This window comes from Vulpes vulpes, chromosome 2 (genome assembly GCF_048418805.1).
Source record: "Vulpes vulpes isolate BD-2025 chromosome 2, VulVul3, whole genome shotgun sequence".
NCBI lineage: Eukaryota > Metazoa > Chordata > Mammalia > Carnivora > Canidae > Vulpes > Vulpes vulpes.
Window position 1 is genome coordinate 22,482,896 of NC_132781.1, and position 16,111 is coordinate 22,499,006.

General features: G+C 36.9%; 2 protein-coding genes across 3 annotated transcripts in view; one reads left to right on the top strand and one right to left on the bottom strand.

Moving 5' to 3' along the window:
- Nucleotides 1-802: 802 nt before the first annotated feature.
- On the bottom strand, nt 803-8,468 carry ZPBP2 (zona pellucida binding protein 2). Of its 2 annotated transcripts, XM_025996217.2 has the most exons (8): nt 8,279-8,429; nt 8,060-8,125; nt 6,478-6,603; nt 5,458-5,619; nt 4,605-4,823; nt 3,885-3,967; nt 2,557-2,737; nt 803-1,981 (listed from the first exon to the last, which is right to left on the bottom strand). In XM_025996217.2, exons 1-8 carry the CDS (start codon nt 8,325-8,327, stop codon nt 1,887-1,889), a joined length of 981 nt encoding a protein of 326 aa, XP_025852002.1. In that variant the 5' UTR covers nt 8,328-8,429; the 3' UTR covers nt 803-1,886. The 2 variants fall into 2 exon arrangements, with proteins under 2 accessions (XP_025852002.1, XP_072598949.1); XM_072742848.1 differs by lacking the exon at nt 5,458-5,619 and having other exon boundaries at nt 8,279-8,468.
- Nucleotides 8,469-12,370: 3,902 nt separating this feature from the next.
- The window catches only part of IKZF3 (IKAROS family zinc finger 3), a 90,637-nt gene continuing 86,896 nt past the window's right edge, over nt 12,371-16,111 (top strand). The window contains exon 1 of the mRNA XM_072747320.1: nt 12,371-12,663. Coding sequence (XP_072603421.1) covers nt 12,657-12,663 — 7 coding nt within the window. The 5' untranslated portion in view covers nt 12,371-12,656. The remainder of the gene's footprint in view (nt 12,664-16,111) is intronic.

Here is a 16,111-nt window from a genome sequence, read left to right on the forward strand (position 1 = left end):
CACACAAATGTAGTCAATGGATCATTGACGAAGGAGCAAAGGATAGTCTTTTCAACAATGATGCTGGAGCTAGACATCCATATGCAAATAAATGAATCTAGACACACAAGTTATACTCTTCACAAAAATTAATTAATGCTAGACCTAAATGTAAAACATGAAACTATGTAACTTCTAGAATATAATTGGAGAAAAATCTAGATGACTATGGGTTTGATGAAGAGTTTCCAGGTATGATGCCAAAAGCATGATCCATGAAAGAAAAAAATGGTAAGTTGGACTTTACTAAAATTAAAAGCTTCTGCTTAATGAAAGACTGTTAAAAGAATGGGAGAAAATATTTGCAAAACGTATCGGAGAAGGATCTTGTAGCTAAAATATACAAAGAACTACTAGAACTCAGCAATGAGAATAAACAATCCAAAAAAAAAAAAAAAAAAAAGAACAAAGATCTGAATAGACATCTAACCAAAGAAGATATACAAAATAAGAATATGAATAGATGCTCAGCATCAGATGTAATTAGAGAATTTCAGATTAAAACAACAATGAAATATTACTATATACCTATTAGAATGGCAAAATCCGAACAACTGAAAATACCAAAAGTTGGTGAGGATGAGAAGCATCAAGAACATACTCATTGCTGGTGAGAATGAAAAATGGTAAATTAATTTGGGAGATGGTTTGGCAGTTTCTTATAAAACTAAACATAATCTTACCATACAATCTAGCTATCATGTTCCTAGGGTATTTGTGCAATTGAGTTGAAAACTTAAGTCCACACAAAAACCTGCACACAAATGTTTACAGCAGCTTTATTCATAATCTCCAAAAACTGGAAGCAACCTTCCATTGTATGTCCTTCATACATCCATACAATGAGATATTGTTCAGCAATAAAAAATAATCAAGTCACAAAAAAGACATGTAGGAACCTTAAATGCATGTTGCTAAGTGAAAGAAGCCAGCCTGAAAAGCCTACATACTGCATAATTCCAAGTACATGACATTTTAGCAAAGGCAGAACTATAGAGACAATAAAAAAGTCAGTCGTGTCAAGAGTTCTGGAGCAAGAGCAAGATGAATAGGTAAAGCACAGGGGATTTTTAGGGTGGTGCAACTATTCTGTATGAAACTGTAATGGTAAACACAAGGTACTATGCATTTGTCAAAACCCATAGAACTGTATAATACAAAGAATGAACCTTAATGTAAACTATGAACTATAGTTAATAATAGTATCAATGTTGGTTCATTAATTGTAACAAATGTATCACACTGATGCAAGAGGTTAACAGTAGGGGAAATTGGGGAAGGGGGAGGGACATGAGCTGGAGTAGGTATATAGAACTCTATTTAATATCTGCTCAGTTATCTATAAATCTGAAACTGTATTTTCAAAACAAATTATTTTAAAAACAAACTAAAAGCAAAGGGACCAAAGGAAATAAGTTTTTTGGTTCTAATTACAAAGGTAATATACATGCCTTTATATCATATCAGAGTGATTTCAAACAAATTAATATATAGAAAGTATAAAGTTTTTATTATGTTATCCTTTGCTACTCTTCTTGACCTTAATATAGTCTTAAGTACAGAGCAACAGATTCAGTTTCTAAACAGCAAAACATATTTCATTGAAAAACATCCGCTAATACTTTCCTTTGTACACTGGAGATATTAAATTCCTTCTTAGAAATGCCAAGTCAACTATTTTTTAAAGTTTCTAAAATGTATGTTTTCCAATGTTTTGGTCTTACTGATCTTACTTAATGGATCTTTGATGCTCCGGGATGTGAACAAATTATCTTATGTTCCCCACCTCCACAAGCAAGGAACATACTTTCACCTCTAGTCTTCATATTACAATTTTTGTTTGAAGTTTATGCACAAGATTTAGCTCCATAAATACGGACGGAAACGCAGTTCTGACAAGTAACATCAACATCAGGACTAAAAGTCCCAGGACTACAAACCACTGCAGAGGAAAAAACACGGAGTAGATTACCATCATTTCAGTTAGAGGTATTTTATACCAGTAATATAAATCTGCTTTCAGTATCACAGTGTTTCTATACCTTTATTATACTGAGTAATGTTCACCAATTAAGTTGTGGAAGATTATTTATGAGTTTGAAACATTGTAATTTCATGATCTTAAAGGTAGGAGAAAGTTAGGATCCTATTTTTCCCTTTAAAATCAGCATTTTACAGTATCTTCTGCAGTGCCCCACTTATGAGTTCCTATTTCTAATTTTCTACTTTCTATTTCCAATTCTGTTTCCTAGGTAGGACCATTCTGTTGTTTTCCTTCATAGCATAGCAGCTTAACTCAGAACACTATGGAAATGTTTTATAACACAGAAGAATGCATTAGGAAGAATTAATATACATAACGATACTTAGAAATTTAGACTTTGAATTTTTACTTCCCTTTAACTAAATAGAACATTTTGTGAAAGAACCACTATATTCAATAATCCTAAGGTAATTATTCATCTATTCTTCTGACTACATAACCTAAATATTTAGATAGTTATATTTTATAATTACCGCAACAGCTAGCGCAATTACTGTGTAGACCATCATTTTTTCCAAAGCCTGGACGACAGCTATCCAAACGTACTACTTGAAAACTGTGGTCCACAAAGTGCATAGCAGGTATAGTTTTATTAAAGTCGTGGTAGTAAATGTATGCTTGGCTCCGGAAAAATTCTTCTATCCGATCTCTTGCCTAAGATTTTAAAATACCAGAAAGAAGTACAATTACTAAACTGTGAACCAAATTTATCCCCCTGTATCAGAGGCAATGAAACATAGTATAAGCATGTCATGCTATATCCAACAGATGAATTCCTAAAAAGTTGTGTTAATACTAAAATTAATCTAGCCTTGACCTTATTCAATTGTCAGTTCATATGTACAATATTTAAGAAAAATTAAATTGAGGTTTAAATTATTTGCAGCATGTCTACTCCATGAGAGTTCATTATTTCTAATTCCAAAGAGCCAAACAAAATAGAAACCAAAACTGTTCTCTAATCAGTATTAGAAACCAATGATGTAAATTTTATTTTATTTTTTTGAACACAGGCTTTATTTATTTATTTATTTTTAAAGATTTTATTTATTTATTCATGAGAGACAGAGAGAGGCAGAGACATAGGAAGAGGGAGAAGCAGGCTCCCTGTGGGGAGCCTGATGCAGAACTCGATCCCCGGACCTTAGGATCATGTCCTGAGCCAAAGGTATATGCTCAACCACTAAGCCACCCAGGTGTCCCTGAAAACAGAGCTTAATAATAACTAATATTAACTGAATGCTTTCCATAAGCCATGCACAATATTAAGGGTATGGGCTCAGGATTAGATCAGGAGAGTAATTTTTTAGACTATGTCCTTAGCCTCTGAGAATGGCAGAGGGGAAAGCAACTATTATGACCAACATAGATACAATTTTGGAAGAACTACTGGTTTAACCTAGGATTACATGATTGTGGGGCTGTTCTTCAAGTTGCTGCTTAGTTACCACTTGAGAAACAAAAACCAGGGATCCATTCTTCCATCAGAGAAAAAATACGTACTATTAACCTGGGGAGCTATGTATTATTCTAAGTGTATTATTCCAAAACAAAACATCTTGAAATAGGCAAGACTCTCACAATCTCTGCTTAAAAAACTGAAACAAAAATCAATAATGCTTCACATTTTTTAAAATAATAATTTAAATCTATTTGCTAGAATGCCTATTATTAATAAATACAACATGGAAAAATCGATTTTTGAAGAAACTTTTAAATTAATAAAATGAAATATTTACAAAAATTTTTACATAGCTTTCCTAACTATTCAAATACTTTCCCCCTACGTTGAAATTCTCACCTGGAGGATATTATGATTAGTGGTATCTTCACAATCAACAGAATCCTTGCATGCACCTTTCCACCCTGGTGCAAAAGGATTGACTGGAGAGGAAAAAAATGATATCTTCACAAAAGAATTCTAAAAAATTCCAAACATTCCAATAAAGCTTTAAATGCTGAATTCAGTATGCATGCAAGCATGTGTTTAAACTATCTAATCCTAGTAATAAAGTGTACAATTTGAATAATTTATACATTATGATTTCACTCCATCTGGGGGCTAATCAAAGTAACTACAAGGCTTTAAAATTAATGGAAATCAATTTGGTTTTGTTCCGCCCTTTTATTAAGTTCTTCTAAAAAATACAAATTAAATTTTATAAGAATTTATAAATTAAATATTAGCTGCATAGTATGTATAAAATGATATCAACTTCTAAAAGATGAGTAACAATATTGGGGTGCCTGATTGGCTCAGTCTATAGAGCATGCAACTCTTGATCTCAGGGTTGTGAATTCAAGCCCCACATTGGGTTTGGACCCTATTTTAAAAAATAAAATGAATAAAAAATAAAAGATAAGCAACAATATATTACTGTTAAGGTAAATAATTAATTGTTCATTTTTAAACCTTAACCAGGCTAGAATCAACAGTACACTTTAGTGCTTAACAAATATTGTAATGCCTACTATTTGCAAGACATCTCAAATTAAAGAAGTGTTAAATTTTTTTTCTTACCTTGAAAAGCTATAAATAGCTCATGTAGGAGGCCATGTTTTGGAATTTTAACAAAATGGCATTTATATGATGGTTCTATGATATGGCATGACAAATCAGAGATTAAATTATCCAAGATTTTCTTCAGCACTCTAAAAAGCAGGTCATTATATCTTCCTTCACAAGACTTTGTGGTAAAACGTACAGCCATCTGATATGAATAATCAGGTTCCCGATAGGCTTTAAGAAAAAGATGAGAATAAAAACAATTGTGCTTACCATTAATTTCCTCTACCAAACAATTTGCAAATAACATGTAATATTAAATCACATTAATCTTGCAAATCAACATAGAAACTTATCTAATAAAATGTTTTATCAGTTTGTCCTCAAAAAATACACAAAACTAGTAAATTTAATGAAAAAAGGTTGTTTTCATCTGGTATGTTATCTACTCAGTACAAGAGAAGAAATGGCTGAATGTATAGATAAGTTAACAGTATCAAAAAAAAAATAAGATGGAGAAATGTCTTAATTTGCAGAAAGTGTCACTGTTGTCAACATAGGCCAGTGAAAAGGATTATCAATTTGCTTTTATAGAATTAAACATCAGTTTTAAATTACCTGGCAAATTGTGATAAAGTAGATTGTGCATGCACACCTAGATGGTAGAAAGCAGGAGGCTGAAAGAGGATTATTTAGGACACACACTATCCAGATGTCAATTTAAGAGTTTGTGTGGTCAAATATGCTAAAATACTCCGCAAGTCATGATGATTATATACAACAGACTCATTTTCACTAAATGAAGAGACCATTCACTTAATTCTTATCCAAGCTAAATGTGTAAGTTAAAATGTGCCCATATTCTTACCAAAGATCAGAAAGTCATATCTTTGCTTTACTATACTTTCTTCTTGGGTTTCTGCTCTGACAGTCTTATAAGAAAGAGTACACGTGTAAAGTCCAGACAAAGCCTCCAGAAAATCTTTCACCTTCAGCTTTCCTGTTTTAGTTATATTTATTCGATCATTTACTAAACAGAAATAGTAAATTAGTTATTTAACATATAACAATTCAAATATTATTTAGTAAACTTGGGGTTACAAATGAATACAAAAATGAAAAAATGGACTATTTAACCTCAAGAATTCAAAAAAATCTTAATTCTGTTATTACTCTCTGGAAAACCACATAAGTACAGTTTTAAAATATATTTTGGGGGCAGCCCGGGTTGCTCAGCAATTTAGTGCTGCCTTCCGCCCAGGGCGTGATCTGGAGACCCGGGATCGAGTCCCACATTGGGCTCCCTGCATGGAGCCTGCTTCTCCTTCTGCCTGTGTCTCTGCCTCTCTCTGTGTGTGTGTCTCTCATGCGTAAATAAATAAAATCTTAAAATATACATATATATATATATAGGTATATATTTTTTGGTTTACTTTAGCTCATTTCTTGGCCTTTAATTTCAATTGGTTTATGTTGATAATTTAGTAAATGAGATCACACTGCTCTGTCATACTACACAATTTCCTCACATAAGACAGAAATTAATAATGCTAATATTCCAAGACACTCTTCTAACATCATGAAGAATTACATATTCAATACTTTATCTCCAACATAGATGCTATAAAGATAATTTTTAGGTTTTATAAAAACTTTTGAACTAATATAGCTCTGGGAAGTAGGATACAAAAATTACTGCTTCAGTTTTTTCATAAAGAGAAAATAAAGCACAGATGAAGATATGATTTGTTATATCTAAATATGGAGCAAGTGAAACTGCAGTTGAAATTAAATTTCAGTTTGTTCAATCCAATAAGTGACAGTGCTTTTCTCTTTAAAAAAAAAGTCCCCATCATTTAAAAAGAAGATACTAGATCAAATAAATTACCTGTTAATGGCTTTTCATTAGGCCCAATCCATAAGTAGGTGGGGTCCACTGTTTCTTTTTTAGCACGTCTAAAATCCATACAGGCAAGGATTGGGCTATTGTGATGTAATTTTACATATATTTTCACTATGACAAAATAAAATAATATAAAGCAAAATTAAATTAAGAAATATAGTTCCTAACATTTTGGCCCCAAAGACACACTGATTAGTTCTTTTTGAATTTCAGTATTTTGAAAATCCGCGTATGATTATAACATTGAGAATGCTAACATAAATTCCTTCTTAAGTTTTTAAAACTCTAGACTGATAGTCCATATTCTTTTTTGTGATATTATAGTTTTATTATAAAAATGTACATGATATATTTGGTTCATCTTAATGCACAGATTCAGAACTCACTTAAATCACAATTTTTTGAAGGGTTAGTGGAATCAATTTACAGGTCAGAAAATGATTTGAAATTGGTTGTGAAACTATTCTCAAGATGATCATTGTCATCCCTAAAAGGAACTTGATATTTATCTACAAATGCCCTCTTTGGGGGACAATAATTAAACTTATATGGGGGCATACTAGAGAGGTTTTCTGTAATTACCTATTCTGTTTCAAATCTAGTAGAGGCAGCAAAACTCTACTTAGAACCAATGCAGTCCCACAAGATATTGATTTGAAAGTCTACTGAGGGATGCGTGGGTGGCTCAGTGGTTTAGTGTCTGCTTTGGCTCGGGGCGTGATCCCAGGGTCCTGGGATAGAGTCCAACATCAGGCTCAAGGCAAGCAGCCTGCTTCTCCTTCTGCCTGTCTCTGCCTCTCTCATGAATAAATAAAATCTTAAAAAAGAAAAGAAAGTCTACTGAATGCCAGGTCCTAAACCTTAAAAGAAGACACCAAACCACAATTTGGGTGTTGGAGAAAAGAGGGGCTCCAAACACGGAGAGATCCCAAAATAAGACAAATGCCGTGAACTGGCCCCAAATTATCTAAAAGTCAGCTACGTGACTAATTTTCCTCGGAGAGTGTGGGAAAGAGTCATCACAGTGATAAAGGACATTGGAGCTGAGCCTTAAAGGAGGTGTAGGAGGGACTGCTGGGTGGCTCATTGGTTGAACAGCTGCCTTGCATGATCCCGTTCCGGGATCCCGGGATCGAGTCCTACATCAGGCTCCCCGCGGGGAGCCTGCTTCTCCCTCTGCCTATGTCTCTGCCTCTCTCTCTGTATCTCTCGTGAATAAATAAATAAAATCTTTCGGAAAGAAAAAAAGGACTGTAGGAGCTCCAAATAGAGGGACTTGCAGCCCTGGAAATGACTCTGAGTGGGCCTCGCAGGTTGCAAAGCAGCGGAGACGCCTGGCAGTGAGGTGGCATCGAGAAAATCTTGGAATGAATCCGAGCTGCGTGGCTTTAGGCCAGATGATACACACTCAGGCATCGCTGTAAGGATGAAATGACGCGAGTGCCAAGCACCAGGTGGACGTTCAATGAACTTTCTCTCCCTTTCCCTCCGCTGGAAGAGCCTTTAGTAGGTCCACTGCACACCAGGCTCTTCTGATAGACTCTTCAGGTGAAGAGGTCCTCAGTACCTGGGTGTCCGGGTCTGCCATAAATGAAGCCTTTCCCGGTGCGTTCAGAAGAACGCTGCCATCCAACTGTGGAAGAAAGAAACCAGTGACTTTAGGTAGAAGAAGAGTGGGAGCTCAGAGTGGGGCAGGGCAAAGTGAAGCGGAACGGGCAGGACTGGGAAGAGGGGCCAGACTGAGGGTGGGGGACAGGGGAGAGGGGGGCAGAGGGAGGAGCCCCACCTCCAGTGAGGTACCAGAGCACCGCGGAGAGTAGGACCCACGCTCGCATCACGGCTCAGGGGCTAGCGTCGAGGGAGGCGTCGAGGGGCGGGCTCCTTCCTACCTCAGCCCAGGCCCAGCGCCTCCCCATCTCTCCTCCACAGAGCGGAGCAAACCGCCGGGGTCAGCTCCCCTACCGGTCCCTAGCTACAGTGGGAGCGGACGCGCAGGAGAGCGCATGCGCGCTCTGGGGCCTCTCACGCGCGTGCGCGCGCGCGTGCGCAGGAGGGAGTGGGCGCATGCTGGGCCCGAGCGTGGGAGGCGAACGCCTCAACCCCGCGTGCGCACGCGACTACCCTCGTGTGAGCGCCTCGCGCCTGGCACCATTTTCCCGCGCTCTGTGTGACCGAGCTCTCTGAGTAGCCACGCCCCTTCCCAAGTTAAGGAACGGGTAATGTTAAAGAAGCCAAGCCTTCGCGTTTCAGTTACTTCCTTTTCTGGAAGCTGAAGCGATCCACCAGAGGAACACTGGATCCCAAGTGGGACGATGGGGTAAGGCGAATAAGGATGCAGTTACATTAGAATCGGAGGGAGGGAGACGCATGTGAGAATTTCCTCCTAGTAGGAAGCAAAGAGCTTGTGCGAATTTCCCGTTCCTTGCTCCTCATGAATTCTGCCTGAAGTTGTGTGTGGCATCTTTTCCAAACTCTTCCACCCTATTTTTACCTAGCCGCATTTTGTACCCCTCCCCCCCAAAACGAAGAACCACTCATGTGCCAAGAAGGCGTTTCCAGCCCTTCCCACACTAGAGGAACATTTCACCTTTCTTTTCTTTCTTTCTTTTTTTTTTTTTTTTTTTTTTTAAGATTTTATTTATTTATTCATGAGAGACACACAGAGAGAGGCAGAGACACAGGCAGAGGGAGAAGCAGGCTCCATGCAGGGAGCCCGACGTGGGACTTGGTCCCTGGTCTCCAGGATCCCGGCCTGGACTGAGGGCGGCTCTAAACCGCTGAGCCACCTGGGCTGCCCTCACCTCTATTTTTCACATCAAATATCGAAGGGTGTTGGGAGACCCCCATGCAAATTTACCTAGGGTTGTGAACTAAACTTGCTTTTGAAAATGGGCCCAATCAAGGGGCAGATGGGTGGCTCAATGGTTGAGCCTCTGCTTTTTTGGCTGAGGTCGTGGTCCTGAGCCTGGAATCAAGTCCCACATCAGGCTCCCCACAAGAAGCCCGCTTCTCCCTCTGCCTATGTCTCTGCCTCTCTCTCTCTCTCTCTCTGTCTCTCATGAATAAATAAAATCTTTTAAAAAAGAAAAAAGAAAACGGGCCCAGCTGAAAGGCAAGATCTGCCAAGTCTGCTTTTCCCGTAGGGATGGATGGTAGATGAGTCAAGATCACAGAGCTCATGGTTCCTTCTTGGATACCAGTTTAGTGGCCTGTTTGTTGTCTATTTCTTACCAGCGGGACACCCTCTGGGGTGGTTTTGAGTAGGCTGATGGGTAAAGAGACCAAGGTTCAGACAGGGTGCAGAATGATTATTTTGGGTGAGATCAAGAGTTTTCAGTTTTATTTCCTTTGAGCCAAGTCAGTACTTGGACTATCTCAGATAGTCCAGGAGCAACCTTTGTCAGTAATTTCATTTTTAGTCACTGTTAATTATACCTACATAGCTTAAACCATGAGATGTGATTCGGTGAGTCAGATCCACCCAATGGCAGTTACTGTGTCTAGATTCATGGTTTAGTCTCAACTGTTCCCTTCCTTCTTGAGGGAGTGATAATGAAGACAAATTTAGGCATTATCTTTAATTCCCTAGCAGTTCGCCATTCCAGCTTTAGTCAAAGTACATTATAAATCCTAATAGATCCTTATAAATCCCATGTAATAAACTTTGAATAGTGTGAGAAGAGACTTAACCAAATAAGTAGTAGCTATTTGTTGAAAGGACTCGTGCATTCTTTTAAAATAAACTTTTAATCGTAGAACCATTTTAGATCTACAGAAAAAGTGTGAGTACAGAGTTCTTGTGCACTTCCACCTAGTTTTCCCTACTCTTGACATCTAACATTAGTACATTTCTCAAAATTAATGAACCAGAGTTGATACATTACTGTCAAATGTCAGGTATACATTTTATTTAGATTTCTTAATTTTTACTTAATGTCCTTTTCATGTTCCAGAATCTCATCCAGATTCCCACACTACATTAAGTCCTCAGGTCTCCTTAGGTTCTTCTTGGCTGTGACAGTTTCTCAGACATTTCTTGTTTTTGATAACCTTGAAAGTTAATGACAATTTTGATGACATTACTTGACTTTAACTGGTTAGATACTTTGTAGAATGCCTCTCTATTAAAATTTGACTGATGTTTTCTCTTATTATACTAAGGCTATAGATTTTGGGGTGGAAGACTATAAAGTGCCATACCCATTATATCACATTAAGGGTACATACTATCAACACATTTTATCACTGTTGATGTTACGCTGATCACCTGGCTAAGGTAGTGTTTGTCAGGTTTCTCTACTTGAAAATTACTCTTTCCGTCCCTTTTATACTGTATTCTTTGGAAGGAAGTCACTATAGGAAGCCCATATTTAAGGAGTGGGGATTTATGCTCCACCTCCTTAACGGTGGAGTAGCTACATAAATTATTTCATCCATCTACTTTTTATCTATTCCCTTAAGTACCATTCTCTGGAGTCTGAAATTCTCCATTTTGAACTAATTACTTATAGAGTAGTAACACGTCCCACTGCTTAAGTATAATAACAGTTTTTACATCCTTTTAATAACCAAATAACTATTCATCCTTAAACCATCCCTGTGAAATTTTACAGTTCCTCTTCTGCTACTTTTGATGTGCTATTTTTGCTTTTAGAAACTAACAAACAACAAATTTCCCCTTTCAATACTATAATTAGACCTGGTGTTTAGAGTATTTCTCCAAAATTGATATCATCCTGTGGAACTCCAACCCATGCAATCTACCAAGATACTACCATGGTGTCATAATCTTAAAACAAAGCCAATGTGTTTATTTACTCATTAAAAAAAAAATCACCCACCACACACACACACACACATACACACACATATATATGTATGTTGACCTTCTATACCAAGGCATATTAAAAATAAACTAAAATTCATAAAATCACAACATGTACACTTTAACTTGTAAGTGTGGGGTTTCTGCTGATGCACATCCCCCAACCTCAAGCCTGAAATATATTTTTATACAGTAACAATATAATTTTCTAACAAGGTTGGAAGTTGCCTTTTTGAGAATCATTCACATGTTGTCCAATTCAACACAATATCTTTATAAGGATTTTATATTTGAATCCTTTATAAGGATTCACCAGAACAATGTCCCTTGGACTTCAATGTAAAGAAAAATTCTGCTTTTGAAAAAATGTTATATAGGCACTTCCTCTTTCCTTTTCCTACAGTCAAACTTATGCTTTTACCTCTAAAAGCGGGAAGGATGTTAGGGAAAGATGTTGACTGGTATGTTTCTGTGCAGTAACATCTTTGTTAATTAACTATCTTATCACACACACACCTTAATTCTCTTTACTTACTTTTCTGATACATTATATGTATGTATATGTATTTTTGTAAGCTCAGATCCCATTTAGAAGGCGGAGAGTAGAAAACAAACATGTAAATTGTACTATGTGCATAGTATTTTGTGAGTGGTGGCAAGTAGCTCTCAGAAGGAAAAACAAAAGTAGAGAATTTTTGCTTCCCGAAATGAAAAAGTTAAATTGATAAAAGTGCCCAAATTCTTTTGAGCTGTTTTAGAATTTTCTGAAAACGTGAACCAGGAATTATCATGTGAAAATAAAAACCCAGAGGAGGAAAAATATAATACTTCGAAGGAAGTGAGTTCTCTTTGACGGTATTCATGGCTATCATCCCCTAATCTAGACCAAAAGTTCCAGATCTTGTTAAATTTAAGACAAACCTCTTTGAACTTAAACTTGTAAGAAAACGATCCAGATTTCCCCTCCTCCCACCGTATTACTCTCCCACCTATTATCCTTATTAGATAGACACTGGGACAATTTACTGATGCGCCATTTCTATCCTATCTGGTTCTTGGGTTTCACATTCAAAAGGGGGTTGGAGGTGCGGAACCTCGGGCGCTCCGCGACGATCGTGCTTTAAAGCCGCCGCCAGCCAGCGCCGCTGTAACCCCGCGCACCGGCCGGTCGCCGGCTCCTGCCCCTTTCAATCTGCGCCGACGCGGCGGCCGGATCCCGGGGAGTCCCCGCGCCGGGAATCTCCCGCCAGCTGCGCGCTGCGTCCCGGCGACGGCAGGAGCACGTGGAGCGGCCGGGTAGCCAGAGCGCAGCTCCAACCCAGCCCAACCCGCCGGCGAGATGGAAGGTGAGCCTCCAGCCCGCTTCTTTTCTAAAGGGTCTTTGAAAAGCTCAACCAGTGCACGCAGCAGGGAGAGTTCTTTCTGAATCTCAGTTTTGCTTCTATTTATTTCTTTTGTCAAGAGTAAATAAGAGGAATTTCAGAAGGCAATGGGTGTTGGTTCTCATACGTCTCTTTATATTGCCCTCTTCCAGCCCCCACCTAACTTTGAGAAGTGATAACTTCTCCTCAATTTTGTGTCTTAGGGGTTGTCAGACATGAGGGGTCGACTAGAAGTATGCAGAGGAAGAGTACTTAAGGGGCATCCCTGAAATGGCAGCAGACCTAGGTTGGAGTCACTGATCTTTTTGGATGCTTTTTTCATCCATGGCCTCAAGTGTCCGTTGGAATTATGCTAATCTGAGTGACTTATTTAGAATAAAATGTGAAAGTTTTTCTTTTTTTCTTGTAAGAGTAAATGCTGTCATATGGGAAAGGTAAATATTTTTAAGTGGTTGGCACTGGTGGTTCCCTTGGAACTCTGTCTTCTAATGATCCTTCTTTACCCAAAGCAAAAATCAGGCTCAATTAAAAAGTTTCATGTGAATTAATTTTTAAAGTCATGAAACTATCCTAACTTCTCAGAAACTTTCCAGTAGATACTTACTTAGGAAAACTAAAATTTCACACTACAGTTGTAAACTTCTCAATGGTCTTTTCAACAAGTGTTTGTAAAACCTTGAAAATGGCAGCTGCATTTCAAATTGGGGAAGGTGGTGATATTTTGAAGATCAGAATTTGTGCAAAACCTATTCATTCCCTTAATGAGATACTGACACCTAATGAAAACGTTAATTTGATACATATTATGAATAGCATAGGCTTTTTTTTTTTTTCATAAAAATAAAAGGATCTTCTGTTGTCAATGAACCTTGATCTTTGGCAACTCTAAGTCTGGAGTATATGAAGTCATTTAAATTTTATTAAATATTCTGGAACACAAGATACAGGTGGCAGACACCCCCCGCAGTATAATTGAGTGCAATTTTGTGATCCTGGATCCTCAGTTTGTACATGGGTGTGCTTACAATCTTTCTAACTGCCGTGGCCCATATAAATTTTTTCCTTTTAGATAGAATGCCAAACAAGTCAATGAACAGTATGTGTTTAGTATGGATATGGAAACTTTAAAATGGCCATTATAAATAATCCCTCAGGTGTTTTCTTTTATGGAAAACTATGCTTTTAAATTCTTTAATTATTGGGGCTTAAAAATAGCTCTTAAAAATTGACATTGTGAATATTTAAAAATGAAGTTTATGAAGTGTAATTGTTAACATGTAAAAGTTTTGTTGGCCAAGAACAGGAAAAAAATTAGGTCACTGTACACTATGAAAAAATAATTTAAAAAACTCATGCTTTGATTATTATAAGTTACTGAATTTGTTTTTGTGGTTATAAATTAATATCCAACACTATTTTTTCTTTTTTTTTTAAGATTTTTATTTATTTATTCATGAGAGACACAGAGAAGAGGCAGAGACACAGGCAGAGGGAGAAGCAGACTCCATGCAAGGAGCCCAATGTGGGACTCGATCCCAGGACTCTAGGATCACACCCTGGGTCAAAGGCAGGCGCTAAACTACTGCGCCACCCAGGGATCCCTATTTTTTCTTATTATTAATCATTTCACTTCTCCAGACTAACATACAGAATACTGTAAATCTGTGGAAGCTAGAGTGTTTCCCTGTAAATATTAATACTCCTAAATTCACTTATTTAATGTGAAATAAATTATTAACTAAATAGCATAATTTGGGATAATAATGCCCCTAACAAAGACTTTTAGATAAGCCTGAATAAAGACTCTCTGAATCAAAGAAAGGAATGAAAACTTGTAGAGAATTTGATTTAGAATGTTCAAACTATAAATGGAAAGAAATGGAATATAGAATATAGGCAGTGATCAGTTGTGATTTTAGATGTCTAGATTAAATTTATAGGTCCATAGAGATGGATGGTATATAGGATAGTTAATGCAAAAACTTCAACACTTAAATGAAAAAATTAAATTAAAAAAAAAAAGGTTAATGATGTGACTTTGGCTGTTCTAACACCAGGTCCTTGAGGACAGAGTAGTTGAAGTAGTAAAATATCTAGTTCATTATAGCCACCTGAGATTGACTCATCTGGCCTGTGTGTTTAATATTTAAAATATATTTATATTATCTTGACATTTTGGCCTCAATATACAGAGATTTGACCAATAGTGTGTACCTCTCATTTCTTGGCAGTATAAGAAAGTAGAATATTTTATGGAATACCTTTATTTTCTGCCTTAATATGGTGGTCAAATTAACTTGCTACAGTTTATTGTTAAATGTGAGGCTGTTTAGTTAGGCATTCCGACAGCATATAAAATCTTTTTTAAGTTTATTCTTCAACAGACATTTATTGAGACTTTCCATGTGTGAAGATGTCAGATGAAATAAGCTTTTGAAATTGAAATTTTGTCATGTAAAAATGAAAAGTTGATACATATAATAAATCAGAAGCTATAACTTTTTTCTTTTCTCACAATCTGTGATCCTAAATATTTTCTATCCAAAGACTCTTGATGTTGCTAAATTTTGTTATTTGTGTTGTAATAACAGTATTTCTTCTATCTGTTATGGTTGAGAAATGAGGTGGTTCACAAATATGAATTTCATAGGTATTGACATATTTCTTATTTATTATAAAACCTTTCTATTTAAACAATATTGGATAGAGATCTTTCAAATTGTATTTATTACACAACCCTCTGTCTTATAAACAAGATACACAAGAGATAACTTTATCTTGGTGACCCTGGGTCACAATTCTGACCATCTGGTAATGTATTATTATTCTATAATATATTCTCACAGGGGTTTTTAACTTTACAGAGCTGAATGCCCCTACGCTAAATATTCCAGGGTTATTAAACAAATTTTGTCTCCTTCTTGATGTCAGCTTCTGCTTCTTACCACATGGCTTTTGTGGAAGCCATTTTTCATTTCTAAATTCCTTTCTATGCTTTGGATGGTTGAGTTTTACAGAGATATAGACTCAGATGGTGGAGTTTAGTAGCCCTCCATTATGAGCATAAGGGATGAAATGGTAAAGTTCAAAGGAACAAAAGCTACAGAAGGACCACAGGATCTTGATAGAACATAATTTAGAAAATTCCTGTTTGTGCTTCCTATGATCCAACATGCTATTTCACACTTCCATGTCTTCACTAAATTTTTCCATTCTTTACATGGTTAAGCCTATTCATCCAAGAAGTCTGCTCAGAGCATCATCACCCTGAAGGCTCTGCAGACCTTCTGATGAACTTCTCTGATGACTTCTGGTGGTCACCTTACTGGTCCCTTACCTCCCTCCACCTAAAGGCTAAGAGTCTTTCCTTTATGTGCATATTTCTACCAATTGTATTGAAATTATTTATTGA

What these genes read in the sequence shown, in the direction of transcription:
- ZPBP2 (XM_025996217.2), bottom strand. Translation starts at nt 8,327, where the DNA reads ATGCGAGCGTGGGTCCTACTCTCCGCGGTGCTCTGGTACCTCACTGGA. An exon ending in GCTATTTATAGCTTTTCAAG is followed by an intron (nt 3,968 to 4,604) that starts GTAAGAAAAAAA and finishes TTTCCTCTCCAG; the next exon opens with TCAATCCTTTTGCACCAGGG. An exon ending in CTAATCATAATATCCTCCAG is followed by an intron (nt 2,738 to 3,884) that starts GTGAGAATTTCA and finishes TTAAAATCTTAG; the next exon opens with GCAAGAGATCGGATAGAAGA.